General features: G+C 42.7%; 2 protein-coding genes across 3 annotated transcripts; both read left to right on the top strand.

Moving 5' to 3' along the window:
* Positions 1 to 107: 107 nt before the first annotated feature.
* On the top strand, positions 108 to 6652 carry clcc1 (chloride channel CLIC-like 1). Of its 2 annotated transcripts, none has more exons than XM_058072523.1 (11): positions 108 to 269; positions 359 to 584; positions 1183 to 1290; positions 1368 to 1478; positions 1549 to 1773; positions 2450 to 2590; positions 2664 to 2763; positions 3697 to 3794; positions 4909 to 5055; positions 5126 to 5602; positions 5880 to 6651. In XM_058072523.1, the coding sequence occupies exons 2-11, from the start codon at positions 456 to 458 to the stop codon at positions 5988 to 5990; spliced, it is 1647 nt and encodes a 548-aa protein (XP_057928506.1). In that variant the 5' UTR covers positions 108 to 269; positions 359 to 455; the 3' UTR covers positions 5991 to 6651. The 2 variants fall into 2 exon arrangements, with proteins under 2 accessions (XP_057928506.1, XP_057928505.1); XM_058072522.1 differs by having other exon boundaries at positions 166 to 269; positions 455 to 584; positions 5880 to 6652.
* A 605-nt stretch (positions 6653 to 7257) lies between these two features.
* Positions 7258 to 17867, top strand: mcoln2 (mucolipin TRP cation channel 2). Its single transcript, XM_058072521.1, has 14 exons — positions 7258 to 7410; positions 9151 to 9304; positions 9639 to 9812; positions 9890 to 10046; positions 10605 to 10683; positions 10979 to 11075; positions 11156 to 11255; positions 11364 to 11476; positions 11551 to 11700; positions 12667 to 12768; positions 12854 to 12976; positions 15010 to 15216; positions 15284 to 15417; positions 16407 to 17867. The coding sequence occupies exons 1-14, from the start codon at positions 7367 to 7369 to the stop codon at positions 16441 to 16443; spliced, it is 1671 nt and encodes a 556-aa protein (XP_057928504.1). The 5' UTR covers positions 7258 to 7366; the 3' UTR covers positions 16444 to 17867.
* Positions 17868 to 17903: the final 36 nt, after the last annotated feature.

Below are 17903 nucleotides of genomic sequence, written 5' to 3'. Positions count from 1 at the left end.
AAATGTATATGTATATATTTTCTACTGCATCTCAGGTAAAAAGAAAAAAAAATATATATATAAATTTATTTTCTACCGCTTATCCTCACGAGGGTCGAATAGAACGTGTGGCCGGTCACAAATTGACATTGGACACCACTGTTAAAGGAGGCAAGTTTCACTTCCAACCAGAGGGGGCGCTGGTTGCAACACCTAACTTGTCGGCTCGTCTGACGACGAAGAAAGAGCGCTTCCGGGTCATGTTATGTTTCGACAAAAATGGAAGTATGGTGAGCAATCCTCACATTATGATAAGTACTTCAGTTTAAATTTGACACTCAAACCGACCTAAACTACTTTTGTAACATTTTTTTGTTAGCTGCTCGGACTGCCTTCAAGTTGTCCATCAAGCCTGAATAATCCGAAAAGAAAGGCGGTACGCGGAGGAATAATCTTGCTTTCACTCTGATATCAGGATGCTCCTCGTCGTCCTGTTCGCCTTCCTGGCCCTGACTTCTAGTCAGGAAGCGGACGACGACTGGATCGATCCGTATGACATGCTCAACTACGACGCGACCACCAAAACCATGAGGAAGCTAATCGAGGTTGAGTTTTTTTGTTATTATTTCCAACTAAACATATACATATACTGATATACGGAGCACCAGAGGGCACATGGGGGAAAATGCTGTGTTTTTGCGAGATCTGTTATGAGCTAGCTAACAATACGTCAACAATAGCTTAGAAGTACACACGGAATGTGTCAAAAACATGTGATGTACACAAATGACCTCACCTTGTTCCATATGTGTTCTTAACATGAAATTATGTATTTACATACCAGTAGTAACATCAAAATCATAATTCTTTCCACCTTGTGGAAAAATGTCAAATGTATTTTACATTCAGCGTTATGACGTCACTAACAGCGTTGTTGTTCTTCTGCTACTTCCGTGTTCAGAGCGGATGTTTGCGTAGAAACTTCACATTAAGAGCTGTACAGTGGCTGAGTTTCTGATATGACTGTTATTACTTATTAGACAAGCAGTGCACACAAGTGAAAGCATCCAATGTATGGCTCGTTGTTGTATTTCCTGTTGAGTGGCAGCACTAGCTAGGAGCGGATGTTGGCATTTTTTTCTAAATATGTGCTGAATAATCACCACAGAATTGAAACCCTCAATGTAACCATGTTTCTTCCAGCTAGTGAGAGTTTCAGCTGTCCAAATTTCCAGTCGAGATGACGTTGAGGACTCCGGCCAAGCTGAGGCGACAGGCTGCGACAAACAACTGGCTCTCTTACAAAGTCAGGTTAGGAAATCAGCTTGAAACATTTCACTTTTATTAATGGAGACGCAGCAATTCAATAGCGACTTTTTAAAAATCAGGTTGAAGTCCAAGAGAAGAGAATGAAGCACATTTTACAGCAGCCCACATGCAACCCAGTCTTCAAAAGGTTCCTGAGCAGACTACTGAAGGACATTCACAGACTCGGATTGGTACGTTGCTATTTCACACCATAAGGAATGAAATGTAGGTCTGATATTAAAATGCATCTCCTCGCCCCAGCCCCCAGACTCCACAGACGTCCTATATGACGCCCAGATCCGACTGTCCAGACAAGCCGTGTCAGAGATTCAAACGCTCCTGGACGGCGGGGAAGACAGCTGGAGGACGGGAGCTCTGGACAACGCCGTCAGTCAGATCCTGGTGGACCTCCGACCCCATGACCACGAGGCCTGGAGGTGGCGCTTTGAAGACACCTTCGGCGTGGAGCTGGACATCATTTTAAAGGTAAAGAAGGGGTGTCCAAAGTGCAGCCTGGGACTTTTTGTTATTGGCCTGGCACGTTCCCAAAAATCATTTCACAGGAAAAGTTCAAGTATAAATCAAGTCAAAATATTAAGAGAAAAGAGTCAGGAGAGTCGGAGAATATTGTCACCATATTATGAGGTATTTTATTTTATTATATCAAAGCAGAAACGCAAACACTTTTTTTTAAAATTAGGTTGGGGAAAAAATATTGTGAAAATGCCAAAATATGGAGAGGAAAAAAAAACAAGAATAAGCTGTGATTTTATGAGAATAATGTCGGAATATTATGGGGGAAAAGTAATATCCCTGTAGTAGGATGAAGTTTAAATATTAAAGAAAAAACAATACATTTTTTAAAGTCATAGTATAACTTTAGTTTAGTTAGGGGATAACGTTAAAAAGTAACGGGAAAAGTTGCAATTTTATGACAAACTTGTAATATTATGAGGAAAAAAGCCATAATATTATGAGAACCAAACAAAACAAAATAAAGGAGTAATACTCAAGTCATAATCTTAAGATCATTTAAGAAAAAAAGTGAAAATGATAACAAAAAGCGTCAAACATGGTGGCAAAGAGTGAGGTTGATGTTAATGATAAACATTTGGGCTAATGTGACAAAGCTGGTGTACGTCATAGCGTATCTAACTTGCAGTTGTTGCTGGCCGTGGCGTGCCTGGTGGTGATGGTGTGCACGCAGCTGTGGTCCAGCATCTCCTGGTTGCTGCAGTTCAGACGTTTCTTCGTCATCTGCTTCTTCATCAGTATCGTCTGGAACTGGTTGTATCTCTACAAGGTGAGGAACAAGTCACCTTCTGCTCATCCATCAACTTAAAAAAATGTTTTAACCGCATTTCTTTTGTCATCAGATTGCCTTTGCTGAACACCAAAGCAACATGGCCAAGATGGACAGCGCCAACAACAAATGCACCGGAGTCAAGACCATTGACTGGAGCGACAGTTTGAAGGGTACGTACTCTTCCTTAAAAGATTATTATCCGTCTTCTTTGTGACATAAAAAATCCACAGAAAGAAGTTAATTTGTATCTGTCACTAATATGAACCTCTGCCACAGATAGATCACAGTCACAGTCAGGTATTGGTGTCTCCAAACGCCACCGAAAGCAGGCTACGCTAGCAAAATCCTAGCAGGAAGCTAAGTCAAAATCAGGAAAAAGTTGAATGGAAGCTAACGTTATGAACTGATCAGCTTTATTTGAGCCGCTGACAGAAATACAACCATCAACGCTAACCAAACCACACAAAATACTACTTCAAAGTATCTTTTTTAATGACTGTACTGGACTAGGCTGCACGGTGGACGAGTGGTTAGCGTGCAGACCTCACAGCTAGGAGACCCGAGTTCAATTCCACCCTCGGCCATCTCTGTGTGGAGTTTGCCTGTTCTCCCCGTGCATGCGTGGGTTTTCTCCGGGTACTCCGGTTTCCTCCCACATTCCAAAAACATGCTAGGTTAATTAGCCACTCCAAATTGTCCATAGGTATGAATGTGAGTGTGAATGGTTGTTTGTCTATATGTGCCCTGGGATTGGCTGGCCACCCCGCCTCTCGCCCCAAGACAGCTGGGATAGGCTCCAGCACCCCCGCCACCCTGGTGAGGATAAGCGGTAGAAAATGAATGAAAGAATGAATGAATGAATGAATGAATGACGGTACCGGACTACAAGTGTGGTTGCAGCCATGTGTCCATTCCAGCAACCCCCACAAGGTGGCAGCATTTCTCCGCATCTCTTCCTCCTCCTTTGTGTCAATGTTGACTTTATATGAATTATATTATACAGCCGTGTTTAGCGTTCAGAACATAAAAATAATGACTATGGTGTTGTTTGCATCCTGCATCCTGCATCCTACATCCTACGTCCTGCATCCTGCATCCTACAGAGTGGTTCAGAAGCACCTGGACTTTGCAGGACGACCCATGCAAGAAATACTATGAAGTCCTGATGGTCAACCCCATCCTGCTGGTGCCTCCCACCAAGGTACACACCAGCAACTCCCAGTTAGCGTTTTAGTCGTGCTCCTCGTGTTCAATTTTTTCCCACATTTCTCAAATGATTCCAACCTCATTCAATACCCATTGGATATTCACTTCCACATTCCAAAAACTCCCACTTTTTCCCCAGGATTTCCACATTTTCCCGTGCCCAAATTTCCCCAAATCTTCCGGCAACCACATTTGTCGACTGATTCCAACCTCAAAAGGTCGAACTCACGTCCACATTCAAAAAATTCCCACTTTTCTCCTTGTTTTTCAACATTTTCCATGTCCAAAATCCCCCAAATTCATATAATTTGCATTTCCTTACACATTCCAGCCTCAAAATGGTCAACTCATTCAAGACCTTTTGGGATTCCGAAAATTCCCACTTTGGGAAAGCATGTGGCTTTTTGTTTTTGGCCTGGCACATTCCAAAAAATCATTCCACAGGAAAAGGTCAAGTATAAATCAAGTGAAAATATGAAGGTAAAGGAGTTATAATCTCATGAGGTAATAATCCAATTATGAACATCATCATTTTAGGAGAATATTGTCACCATATTAGGAGGAAAAATAAGCTCTTTTTTATTATCATAGACCTCAAATATTAAACAAAAATGTGTGATGTGATTATAAAAAAAAAACTTCTATCATTATGAGAAACAAAACAAAGTTGTCATTTTTGGAAAATTAGGTTTGGGAAAAAAGTGACAATATTGTGAAAATGGCAAAATATGGAGAAGTTTGTTCCCCAATATTTCCACATTTTCTGCTGCCAAAATTCCCTAAATACGGATTAATTCCATATTTGATTCCAGCCTCTTTGAGAATCTGTTGGCAAGACGATTGATAAATTCCCAATTTTTCCATAATTCCACTTTTTCCAACAGCGATATTCCCTACATTTGTATTATTTCCATAATTTAACTGATTCCAAAGTGAAAATGTTCATTTCCTTCATGACCTATCGGCTAGCTACTGTCGTATTCCAAAAAATTCCCACTATCACTCCGTAATATGTTGTCCGTGAGCCGCAATTCCCACATTGTGTTTGTCCAATAAATGTGTCCAGCATTTTTTGGAGTTTTCCCCTTTTTCCTTCCTTTTGCGTTGAGGCCATTTCAGTGACGTTCACGACCTTTGTCACGGAGCCGCTGAAGCACGTCGGCCAGGGAATCAGCGAGTTCCTCCGAGCGCTCCTGAAAGACCTCCCCATTACCCTGCAGATCCCGGTTCTCCTCACCATCGTGCTTGGCGTTGTGGTAAGCACTCCTGGAATGCTGTCAGTGTGAGGTGCCGATGTCATCCATTGAGGAGGAATGATCTTTCCAGGTGTGCGTGTATGGAAGCGTGCAGGCCACCTTCCAGTACGGGATCACCGCACCCCTACGCCATCGAAATCCTCCACCTCTCCCAGAACCGGATCAGCCTCGTCTCCAACCAGCGGAGGGCTGCGACGGCACGGAAGGAAGGAACGCACGGACACGGAATGAGGCCGGACCGGCGAGGAATCGTCTTTGCCGAGAAGAACGTGCCGGGATGTTAGTGGAGACCTTACACTACGCCAACGCTTCCACCTGCAGGGAGCACCACCACCTGGACGGGGGCCGGCAGGGTCAGCGTGCCGAGGAAGGTCAGGGGGACGGGAGTGACCCTCAAGCTGAGTCGCAGGAAGTGGAAAGACCCGCCAAAACAAAACGCCTCCCCCGTGAACTCCAATCTTCTCCTCCGCAACCTCCAAAAGACGGCGGCAGCAGGAAGAGAGTTTCAGTTACGTGCAAACGCTCACCAGATGAAGACGGGGTGGAGGTAAGGTCACACTCACTTTTCACTGACTGTGGGGGTGTTATACCATGTCTAGAGGGCTCTAATAATGTTAAAAAGCGTATTTAGAAGTTCTTAAACAGGTTTTATATTCTTATTTTCTCTTACTATGTCTACTATATTGGGAATAGGAGTGTAAAGCTTTGTCTTACGTCTCCTAAATATTCCATGATCAATGCTTTTCAAATGATGAATCCGCTGATGAGGCGGATGCACGTGTAGATTTTCCAATCGCTGATACACCTCATGTCCGCCCTCCCAGGACCGGGAGACCTCCTCAGCTGGCGACTCGGCACCCTCGACAGACGTAGAAACGCTTGGCTCACCTGTACAGGAGTCGACAGCAGCCGACATGCCGTCAAACGACGCTTGATGCCAAAGATTGCCGTGTGATATGAACTTTGCACACAGAAAATGGACACTAATTGTTTTTTGGAAGTGGACATTGACACAACGCTACACTTTATATGAGCATTCCCTCATTGAATACTTTTTAGTATTTGGCGTCTGGCAGCTTTGTTTTTATTCAATGCTTTTCGAAATATTTAGCCACATTTTTTTTTCTTGCCCATAATTTAAACGAGCGAGTTCAATCAATGAATAATAATATTATTGCACTACAAGGGATATATTCAGTCTCGTTCTTCTGATCTTATTTGGAATGTAATGACAAGTGCAAGGCTCTTTGCACTTTTTGGCTAACATATTGAGAAATAAAATCATTCAAACAAGCTGTTTTATGCTAGTCAAAGATCATCTATATGACAGGAGCGCACTGGTTCTCCTGGGAAGAGTACAATTATGTCAATGATAGCTCAAATATTTAGTAAAGCAACACATGTAGATATGCTAGGTCGCTACACACAACAATAATAATAATAATAATACATTTTAATACAATAATACATTTTTTTGTATAGCGCTTATCAAAGTACTCAAAGACGCTTTACAGTAGAGAAAAAGAAATAAAAATAAAGTTGAGTAAAAACAGAGTAAAAGATGCATTAAAATACGATATCCATAGTCATTCAGAGCTAATTTATTTCAAGAACTATTGTTGTATTATAGTGTCAACGTCCCTTTTTATATATTCTTCTTGTAAAATTGCAACTTTTTTCTTGTTGGAGTATGACTTTTTCTCTTAATATTTTGACTTTATTCAGGGAAAAATAACAGGTGTTTTATTTTCCAATTTGTTGTGAATTTTGTTCTTATAATATATGACTTTATTCTTACAATATTCTAACATAATTTTCACATTTTTTAATTTTGTTTTTGTTTCTCATGTTTTTTATTATATTTCAGTGTTATGCTACAAGAATTGCATAATTTTTGTCATGTCGTTCTTCCCGCTGGTAAGACGTATTGAATGTGAGACAGCGCCATCTGCTGGATTCTGAGCTGCAACACTTTTTCTCATAAAAAATCAAAACATTTACGATTTAAAGCCAAGGATAGAAATCCAAAATAGTTTGGGATCTGCTGACCTGCAAAAAAGCAACAACACAAATCATCAACACATCAAAGATCCTGTGAGGAGATCTTTTGCAAAAATGTTTTCAAAACAGCTGGATTTTTCAAAATGGGGGCGGGGGGCATACTTCCGCCCGTAGTTTGGCTGCCAGTCACGTGCCTGGATGTCGCTCGCTGATTGGCTGGCAGGTGCGCGGTCTGGCGAGAACACAGCTGCTACCTGTCAAGACTGTGATGGACACGCCGGGTGATTGACTGCGTGGATGATCGTCCGTCATGGAGCTGTTGAGCCGATATCTTGACCGGAGCAACTCAGTCAGGTAAGCTTGGTTTGAGGCGTCTTTCTCCCCCGTCGCTGCTAGAAAAGTGGAAGTTTCAAAGTTGATGGAATGACGTAATATCGCTGCTACATGTCAGTTATCAAGCTAATGGCGACCACAACAGATAAATAACTGATAAATATGTCGTGACGTTAAAAGTCAACACTGGCGGTAAATATTGAACTTCCTGAAGAAACTTTGGACTCTCGCATGGCATGAATGGAACCATTGTCTTGGCTTCACTTGATGGAGGTTTCCCTTTTGAAAAACGGACTTCTTTATTTGTATTCCTTGTGTAAATGGCATCTTAATTGTCGGGTTTTACTTCAAATGAGGAAAACACCAACCCGTCTATGTCCTTGGAACTCCCACAGGACTTTCATCTATCTGTGGCGTCCGCGTTTAATTTGCATAATTGGCCAAAACGTTGATAATGTTTTTAATGAATTTCTGCGATATGAGTCTATAAATAAATGGAATATTTCCATACTTGGAGCATAGAAAAGCCGTTTGACTTTGTACATGTGGGTTTAAACATTATCACAGTCCTGTAGGCATGAAATAACAACTGCATAGCAAGCTAACTAGTTAGCCCTGTAATGCTAATGGTTTAATTTCATTTGAACATGCATCAGATTCCAATTGAGTGCATCCCATAATCAGTTCCCAGTTCCACATGTCCAAAAGGAGTAGGAAGAAGCAAAGCTTATTAAATCCTACCCCTCCATCTACAGCGACCACAGTACTACATATAACATGTACATGTATTCTACAGAGACAAAATGGAGGTCCAAGGCGGAAATACTTGGTAAAATTGCTGCTGGTTTAATTTTCTTGGAACAAGCATGGCGTTCCAAAGGAATGCATCCCATCATTCAGTTCACATTCGCCAGGTCCAAAAGGTTTTGCCATTTTGTAAGAAGTGATAAGATAGTGTGACCCCATGGTGATGTCATTAAGATTTTGGACCACCATAATCAGTCTTGTGATAAGTCATAATAAATGGAGATAAACATGACATAAGTTCACGACTGTCCTTATATTATGTAAACATCAGCTGCCTATATTGTTTCTTGGATTAGCTCATCTTCGTACGTTGCTGAAGTTTCTGACTTAATCCCTCATAAAAGTGTCATACTATCAGCTCTATGTTCCTTTTTTCAGGAGCACTTTAAACATCAGACAATAACTACGAATTTGACTTTTACAGTTTTGTTGCGTTTTTTTTCTCCAAAAATGCCCACTTTATTAGTTGTTCTGTTTGTTTTTAATAATATTCTTATTAAAAAAACACATTTTTTATGCTACTAAAATAATTTTCCTTCATAATATAAATTTTTTCTATTTTTCTTAATATTTTGACTTTATTCTTGTGAATTTACTACTGATTTTTTTTTTTGCCCTTTTTTGTGTGATTTTAGAATGTGCCGTGGGTCGCAAATGCCCCGTGAGCCGCACTTTGGACACCCTTCATTTAGGCCTTCACTGATTACCGGATTAATGGAGACGACAAACAAACAAACAAAAAAAAATCACTTGATTTATTTTATACATGCATCTTTCCAAAGTGCTGCACATACTAGTAAAAAATACCTCATAAGAATTGAAAGTACAAATGAATACAATAGAAACTCCGGAGCTCCGATGTATTTACTGTATGAATCCCCAGCAAGATGGTAAACAGGAAGTGAAGCAACCACCGTTGTGCAAGTGTAAATAACATGGCTGCCTTTTCCGTAGCTCCACCACGACGCTTGACTTAATCAAGGAGGAGAAGCTGCGGGATGACCTGAAGTACTACTTCATGAGCCCGTGTGAGAAGTACCGGGCCCGAAGACACATCCCCTGGAAGCTGGCGGTGCAGATCCTCAAGATAGTCATGATCACCACCCAAGTACGTACCCGAGAGCTTCAGTCATGGACTCTTCAGAGCCCCATCTCAGGTCCCTTGGCGTGTATACTTTATGGCTGGGTGACATAAGCCCGCCCCGCCCCGCCCCGCCCCCGCAAACATGAACTTTGATAGCGTTTGCTGCTGACAGCGTTCAACTGATTTCCTCCCGATGTGGCAATGACCACAGAAGATCCGTTTTTTTTTCTATAAAAGCAGAAAAAAAGTCCCAGGAAGCTGCTTCCGCCAAACAGGAAGTCACGCTCTAAAGTTGTTAGGCCAACATGAGTGAAAGCTCCTGTGAAAATCCAAATAAAAGTATTCCCGCCCCCTACAGCTGGTCCTCTTCGGCCTCAACAACCAGCTGGTGGTGTCCTACAAGGAGGAGAACGCCATGGCCCTGAAAAACCTGTTCCTCAAGGACTACGGCGGCACGGACGAGGACGACTACTGCGTCGCCGTGTACACGCAGCAAGACGTGTACGACAGCCTCTTCCACGTGCTGGACCAGGCAAGGCGTCGCCTTTTTAGTCGTTGGTGGGACTAAACCAAGTGAAATGTGTTCGGGAAACGTTCATGTGGTTTCAGTACGGTCAGCTGGGTCGGCTCGCCGTGGGGCCCATCGCTTACGCCGAGGACGAAGACGGCGGCCTGCAGGCTCTGGTCGTCTGTAAAAACCTCTACAGGAAAGGCAGCCTCCAGCCTTCGGACGAGGCCTACGACATCGATGCCCAGCTGGAGACCGGTAAACATCCATCACGTCTTTAGCGTGCCGTTTCCCGCAGGACTGTCATCTATTCGTGGTGGTTTGTCGCAGAAACTGAGCTTTTTGGCTTGAATAATAATAATTATTGTTGTTATTATTAACATTAATAATATAAATTAGTATTAATAATATTAATTATTATTATTAATATTATTAATTATTATTATTATCATTACTGTTGCAACGACACATCATCAGTAGGGTAAAACTAACCCGTCTCACGGCGTCTAATCCCAGCTCACGTTCCCTTTAGTGGGTGAACAATCAAACGCTTGGTGAATGAAATTAAATTGATTAAATTATAATCATAATTATAATCATTATAATAATAAAAAAATATGCATGCCATCATGTCAGGTTTTTAAACCTTATTTAACAACCAAAGATGGCGTTATTGACTTTGTGCGAGGTTACGAGTTCCGTGTTGTCTGACAAAGTCGGGCATCAAGAAGTTGAGGTACCGGGATCAGATGGGAAGTGGGAAAAGATGCGGATTCGTGCTTCCTGTCTCATTTTCATGCTTTCTTCTCCCCTCAGTTTGCTTGTCGCTCCATCCAAAGACGGCGCGTCATTGGAGGACCCACAACGCGTCCTTCTTTGACCTTGACTTTTACAGGTACTCCACCCACACTATATATATATATATATATATATATATATATATATATATATATATAGTTGGAAAATGAAATAAAAATTGCACCAAAAGAATTTGAGAGTGAATTTGATACAATAAGTGCATTTTTTCTTATTCTTGGCATCCCAGCATGTGTTTCTTTGACAAAATATCAAAGTGGCAAAGTTGCATCCTTTCATTTTTCGCTACCTCGCTGGACCAAGTTTTCAGAGTACATGATATGTGTGTGTTTACGCATTATAGCGTACATACTGTAAGTCATCATCCGTTTCAGGTTGGTGGACGTGAAAGTCACCTTCAAGCTGAAAGGGATCAACCTGCAGACCGTCCGCTCACGAGAGCTACCGGACTGTTACTCTTTCTCCGTTACGGTACGCCTCAGCTTCTTCCTCTCCATGATGAGCACATACTGTAAGTACAGTAGGGACAAGCTGTGGTGCCCCGTCCCCAGATAACCTTTGACAACCAGTGTCACAGCGGCAAGGTCAAACTCTTTCTGGACATCGACGCACAGAGCAGCGCCTGCCGAGACTGGAAGATATCTGGAACAGGTAGAGAAGGCCTCCTGGTTCCGTTTGTTTGCACCAGCGAGGGCGTTCCTCCTCCTCCTTTATCAGGAGCTTCCAGTTTTGTAACGTCTTGTGCTATCTTGCCCTCAGCTGAGAAAAACACGCACTATCTCCTGGTGTTCGACGGCTTTGTCATCCTGGTCTGCCTCACCTCCGCCATCTTGTGCACGCGCTCCATCGTGCTCGCCGTCAGGCTGCTGCAGGTTGAGCTGGCACAATACGTGATGAACACACACACACACACACATCCTATTCATCTTCTCGTGCTCCATGTCAGAGGTTTTCCAGGTTTCTCCATGAAAACCACAACAGAAACGTGTGTGAGGACGACCAGGGGGAGTTCCTCAACGGCTGGTACGTGCTGGTCATCGTCAGCGACCTCCTGACCATAATTGGATCCATACTGAAGATGGAGATACAGGCAAAGGTAAGCAACTGAAGATATAGGACCGTCTACCTATCCATCTGTTGCTGCTTGTGAAGGTAGGTTCCTCTCATATATATACATATACACATATATACATACGTATACACATATATACATACTATATAGCGTACCCATACATCTTCATTGTTCTTAGTGTGGCTTGGCTCCCACAGTGGCGTCATTAGGCCCATTTTAGGGGGACTTCAAACCCCCTAAAATGTTCTTAAGCACCCCTAAATCATTCGATATTTATTGATTTATTTGATGTTTTAAAATTTTGTATTGATTTTTAAACATTTTGTATTGATTTCTTTTTTTTTTTTACAAAAAAATCTGACACATTTCATATAATAGGACATAAGCAGGCTAATAAGCAAGCCAATAAGCAGGCTAATAGTAGCCTAGTACTACTACTAGTAGTACTAATCAGAAGAAGAATAACAATAATGATACTAATAATAACATTCATTCATTCATTTTCTACCGCTTATCCTCACGAGGGTCGCAGGGGGGTGCTGGAGCCTATCCCAGCTGTCTTGGGGCGAGAGGCGGGGTACACCCTGGACTGGTGGCCAGCCAATCCCAGGGCACATATAGACAAACAACCATTCACACTCACATTCATACCTGTAATAATAAGTAATTAATAATATAATTATGATTGTCATTGTAGGGTCATATCACCTCGTACTTCGGTACGTGACAAAAAAAACTTAAACTATGTTATGAAAGCAGGAAGTGAACAAATGTAAGAGTTAGTGATTGTAAAAGTACCAGATGGAGGGGTAGGATTTAATAAGCTTTGCTTCTTCCTACTCCTTTTGGACATGTGGAACTGGGAACTGATTATGGGATGCACTCAATTGGAATCTGATGCCCCCCCCGGTCCTCAGAACCCAGTGACGCCCCTGGGTCTCCATCTCTCATACGTAAATGTAATCCATAATCCGCGTTCTATTTCTCCAGAGTCTGACCAGCTACGACGTGTGCAGCATATTTCTGGGAACGTCGACACTGTTAGTGTGGGTGGGTGTGATCAGGTACCTGGGCTACTTCCAGAAATATAATGTAAGTCTTCAGTTACCGGTCCTGGTCCCGTCTTAGTTTTTGGTGTGTTTCCGTGTGATTCTCATGGATCCCAACCCCATCACAGGTCCTGATTCTGACCATGAAGGCGGCCTTTCCTAAGGTGCTGCGTTTCTGCTGCTGTGCTGGCATGATCTACCTGGGCTACACCTTCTGTGGGTGGATCGTGCTGGGGCCGTACCATGAGAAGGTAAGTCGTTTGTCGCCACAACGCCTTCAATGACACAGCAGGAGCGTAGGAAACCCCGCTTGTAGCGGAGTCATGCGGTGTTGACACGAGATGTCAGTGTTTACTTACACGCTTGTGCAATCTTTGGCGTGCAGGACGCACGTTTTTCTCACAAAGCACAGTTTTTATTTATCCTGAAATGGAAGTATCATCATCGTGATTTCTGTTCCCCTTCATGCAGTCTGCACTTCATATTTTTCATTTCACAGCGGATGTGCCCCACTGTGATGTGTCTCTACTCGTGACAACGCCAAGTGTATTTACTCAAGGAATAAACACAGGATGTTGCAGTACTTGGCTTCCCTCATGTCCTCCTGGGGCCCAGTGTACTGCATGCATACTCGTGTACTGCATGCATACTCGTGTACTGCATGCATACTCGTGTACTGCATGCATACTCGTGTACTGCATGCATACGCGTGTACTGCAGTAGGATGTTGTTGCTTAGATGCCATCACACTCTGCAGGGACAGCTTGTGCTTAGCTCCCTCTCATACTTTTTATCTATTACACCTTTTAAATTGTAACCATTTAGAGTTCATGCTCATTTTTATGTACAGTATTTGACTTTTTTATTTTGTAACAGTTAAAAGGAGCAGTGATGGGAATAACGCCGTTTAAAAAGTTACTTTTTTCACTAATAGGTAATCTAATTACTTTTACAGTCAGCATAATTCCGTTACCATTTTCGACACCCCGTTACTGCACGTTACAGAAGCCGCCTAAAAATCACCGACTTCATAACTAATCTGCATCGCAGTGAGAGTGTTGCAGAGTGACAAGGAAGGGGTGAGATAACCACATAAGCAATGACGATTGGCTAAGGTTTAGTAAGATTGCGTCTTCGGCCAATCAGAGAACTAGGGTGGGCGGGTGTTTAAAACACATAAGCAATGACGATTGGCTAAGGTTTAGTAAGATTGCGTCTTCAGCCAATCGGAGAACTTGGGTGGGCGGGTGTTTAGAGCACGTCTCAAGTGCGATACACCTTAGCGAGAGATGCCGAGTTAGGAGGACTCTAATGCGAAGACAGCGTTTGCCAAATGGAAGTACAGACACTACTTTAACCTCGACGATGTCAAAGGTAAAATGTACATTATGTCCCTGGAAAAAAAACGTCTTGTGTGAGCAACTCAAACCCACAGAAACACCTGTCGACTGCAACAAACGCTAACCTCTATGGAGGGGCAATAGTTACTTTTACTGGTAACTACTTACTTTTGTAGTGAAGTAACTATTAACTATAACTAATTACTTTTTTAAAGTAACATGCCCAACAATGGAAAGGAGTGAATTATGTACGGTCACACTCCTGAGTGCTTTGTTCTGCTAGCTAAACGGCAATTCATCTTTTCAAAATGTCCGCCTTTAGCATACAGTATGGGTTTTGGTTCCTGAAGTGGCGACTGGACAATCGGAGGTTTCTCAAAAGACGTTACTTCAGGACTTCTCTCAATGCTTTAGTAGCTTTAGCATTTTAGCGTCAGGTTTTCTGCAGCATTGGTAACGTGTAATGTGCCCACAAATTGTGGTGGGAAACAGCAATTAGCAACCCCGCACACTGATAAATTGTTACTTCCTGCTTGCTCTTCTGACTCGTCCAAGCGACCAAGTAACGTCGTTGGGCTTCAGCGATGTGCTCGTCCAGCATTTCTTCTGTTGGTAGGGAATTAGGAAGTGCAACCATTTGTGGCTGATGGTGGAATCTTTAGGAATTGTCAACAAATGTTTACAATCCATAGAAACACGTTTTAGGAGCCGTTGCTAGCAACATAAACACAGAAGCAGCGCTTGGGGGAGGGCAGAGAGCTTATCGCCCATACAAGGAAGCCCGCTCCTCTGTGACATCACAAAGGAAGAGTTTTGCAACGCCCTTTGGAACCGAGCGTTTTGAGGCATCCCAAACTTCTTTCAGGGCTCACTTCCTGACGCATAGACCTGATTAGCTGAAACCTAGTGTCAAATAATGCCAGGGCTTCTCCCATCTCTCCCAGTTTGAGGGCCTGAGCCTGGTGGCGGAGTGTCTCTTCTCCTTGTTGAACGGCGACGACATGTTCACCACCTTCGCCCAGCTGAAGGACAAGAACACGTTGGTTTGGCTCTTCAGTCGGGCCTACCTCTACTCCTTCATCTCGCTCTTCATCTACATGGTGCTGTCACTCTTCATCGCCCTCATCACCGACGCCTACGAGACCATCAAGGTACCTCCTCTCCACGTCTCTGCATGGTTTTTCACCGTTTTTCACGTCTTCACCTTCGTACTTGCAGAATTACCAGAGGGACGGCTTCCCGCTGACAGACCTGCACAAGTTCCTCCGCGAGCAGAAAGATACGCTAGCTCCAGAGGAGAGCAGACAAACGGACGTCCACATCCGATACCCCGTCTTCTGCTGCTGTGAAAGGTAGCATACTGGGCTCCAATTGTGAGGGGGGGGGGCGGGGGGGGTATTAAGGTAATACAATTGTAAACATTATTAGAGCCTTCTAGACACCATCAAAACCCTTTGTTGTCCTTATACTCTTATTATCTCATTTAGTAGACATTTAAGGCATAAATAAGACTAGTGTTGCTGGAAATGTCTTCCCTCGGAGGAGCTGAGTGGAGGCCGGACAGGAAGTGACGTTTTGGGGTTTGGTGTAGAGTTTCAGCTGGGCATGGGCTAGGACAGCGACAATAGAATCAAAGAAAGCAATTGAGTCCGAACATTACGGTAACATTACTGACATCTAGTGGCCTAGTGAAGAATACTAAGTATCATTCTTCTTTATGCCTTATACTGTATTTGTAGTTGGCTTTATTTAGCTGTTGTTATGATTGAAAATGCATAACAATTGCTTCAATATGCATACTATTAGACAAAAAAGTGCAAAATGAAGAAAATGTTATGTATTTTTCCCATATTCAAATACTTATTAAGGCCTCAAATATTTATTAATGCTTAAAAAAACAAACAAAACTCAAACCATGTCTAAAGGCTAGCTGTCGGATCCTTACTTTTGGAGTCCAGGCTAGGATTTATGTGCTCACTTCCAAACTTTCATTCATTCATTTTCTACCGCTTATCCTCACCAGGTTGGGGCGAGAGGCGGGGTACACCCTGGACTGGTGGCCAGCCAATCACAGGGCACATATAGACAAACAACCATTCACACTCACATTCATACCTATGGACAATTTGGAGTGGCTAATTAACCTAGCATGTTTTTGGAATGTGGGAGGAAACCGGAGTACCCGGAGAAAAGAACATGCAAACTCCACACAGAGATGGCCGAGGGTGGAATTGAACTCGGGTCTCCTAGCCGTGAGGCCTGAGCGCCAACCACTTGACCACAGTGCAGCCCTGCTTAAAAAACTTGACTAACTTTTTCTATCCTTTTTCCCTCGTGACAGAGCCCATGAAAACGATGAAGTCACCCTCATCAGCTGACAAATGTGGCACATCCCGATCAAGGGTGTCGGGAAGAAGGACGATGGGAACAGGACTACACGCGTGTGACAGCTCGCTCATTCCCGCAGGAACAAAGTTGTTAGTCGCAAAGGAACACGAGGCGGGGCTTGTACGTCTTCAAGCCAAGATGGAAAGGTTTTACAGCGTATCACGGCGTGGGGACGTGGTGGTGAAAGGGTTGCACGTTTGCATAAAATAATAGTGTCAGCGTATTGAAATAAAATTGTGCATTTTTCAGCAAAAAGGGGAGAATTTTTCAGCCATTCCTTTCATTCTTGAAGCGTTTTTCCAGACGCTTTTACCGGAAATTCACATTTACTTACCTTTTTTCCTTTTTTGGGGTTGCTATTTTAGAGTTAGCATTTCTGCAGCATTTTTTTCTCCTTTTCTACGAGCCCATCCTATCATCAGGGAGCAGCCTCTGAGGTTTGGCGTGGGCTCCTCTGCTCTGAGAGCACTGAAAGGAGTTTGTGGGAGAACAGCGGTCACACCCAGTGATGACTGATTAGAGGCTACATGCCTCGTGCTGCAGCGGATCAATGTTCACATGTGCTGTATCCTCCATTCAAAGCAATGGCGTCTAGCATCACTTCAGCAAGAAAACAAGCCTGTCGCAGTGACACATCACATGACCATCCAATAGAGAGGCTTTTTGTCGTTAGTGCGGTCAAGTTGCATCATCGGAAGTCACTGGCCGACCTTTGGCCTTCTGTCAATTACATTTTGATGCAAAAAAGTGAATTAGCGAGCTGGCTTTCTACCTTCATTTCCTGCTAGCGCCATGGCACGTTGCTGTGTGATCAAATACAGTCAAAAGTTACAGTTTTTCCTATGAATTTATCCAAAAACCAAAGCAATTTTTCCTATGACAAATAATGGAAATCCAAATAATCTGTTCTAGACACCTCAAAATATATTTTTAGAGCATTATTATTGTTTTACATGCAGAAAACAAGGAACGAATTAAATCGATGATAATTCAACATGCGGATATCATTCTTGTCAGATGGCTACTCTGCTTTGCTTGAATTCTCAACGTTTTTTATCAAACCGCTAGCACTCACAACTTTGTCAGTTAAAGAAATAACGCATTACATTGCATGGGGGGCTCAGTTCCGTGAAATGATTCAATGATACAAATATCATACATACGTGCGTACCAAAACTGTGGTTGAGCTTTGTAGCAACATCTTTCGTGAGATTAGTGACTTGCAATTCTCCACCGAAACTCTAGGGTGCAGTGTTTCACTGCAACCGAGGTTATGAACGATCCAAAAACTGTTTTAACATATTTTACATGATTATATGCTGAAAGTTTTATTGAATAACAATTTGTAAGCAGCTGTTTTTTCATGTATAAGTTTAAAACCTTTTTAAACTTAAGAATCAATAAAATCGGGGCAAACAAGAGTTGACTGCGTACACCCTTTATTGTAAAA

This window comes from Doryrhamphus excisus, chromosome 5 (assembly GCF_030265055.1).
Source record: "Doryrhamphus excisus isolate RoL2022-K1 chromosome 5, RoL_Dexc_1.0, whole genome shotgun sequence".
NCBI classification, from domain to species: Eukaryota; Metazoa; Chordata; class Actinopteri; order Syngnathiformes; family Syngnathidae; genus Doryrhamphus; species Doryrhamphus excisus.
The sequence above is the reverse complement of the archived record's forward strand: the minus strand, read 5'-3'. Positions and strand labels throughout refer to the sequence as shown.

Coding starts and splice junctions, on each gene's coding strand:
- clcc1 (XM_058072522.1), top strand. Junction 2,764..3,696: donor CTGGAGCGACAGTTTGAAGG/GTACGTACTCTT, acceptor TGCATCCTACAG/AGTGGTTCAGAAGCACCTGG. Junction 5,603..5,879: donor CAGATGAAGACGGGGTGGAG/GTAAGGTCACAC, acceptor CCGCCCTCCCAG/GACCGGGAGACCTCCTCAGC.
- mcoln2 (XM_058072521.1), top strand. CDS start 7,367: ATGGAGCTGTTGAGCCGATATCTTGACCGGAGCAACTCAGTCAG. Junction 11,076..11,155: donor GTTACTCTTTCTCCGTTACG/GTACGCCTCAGC, acceptor CCCCGTCCCCAG/ATAACCTTTGACAACCAGTG. Junction 11,256..11,363: donor CTGGAAGATATCTGGAACAG/GTAGAGAAGGCC, acceptor TCTTGCCCTCAG/CTGAGAAAAACACGCACTAT.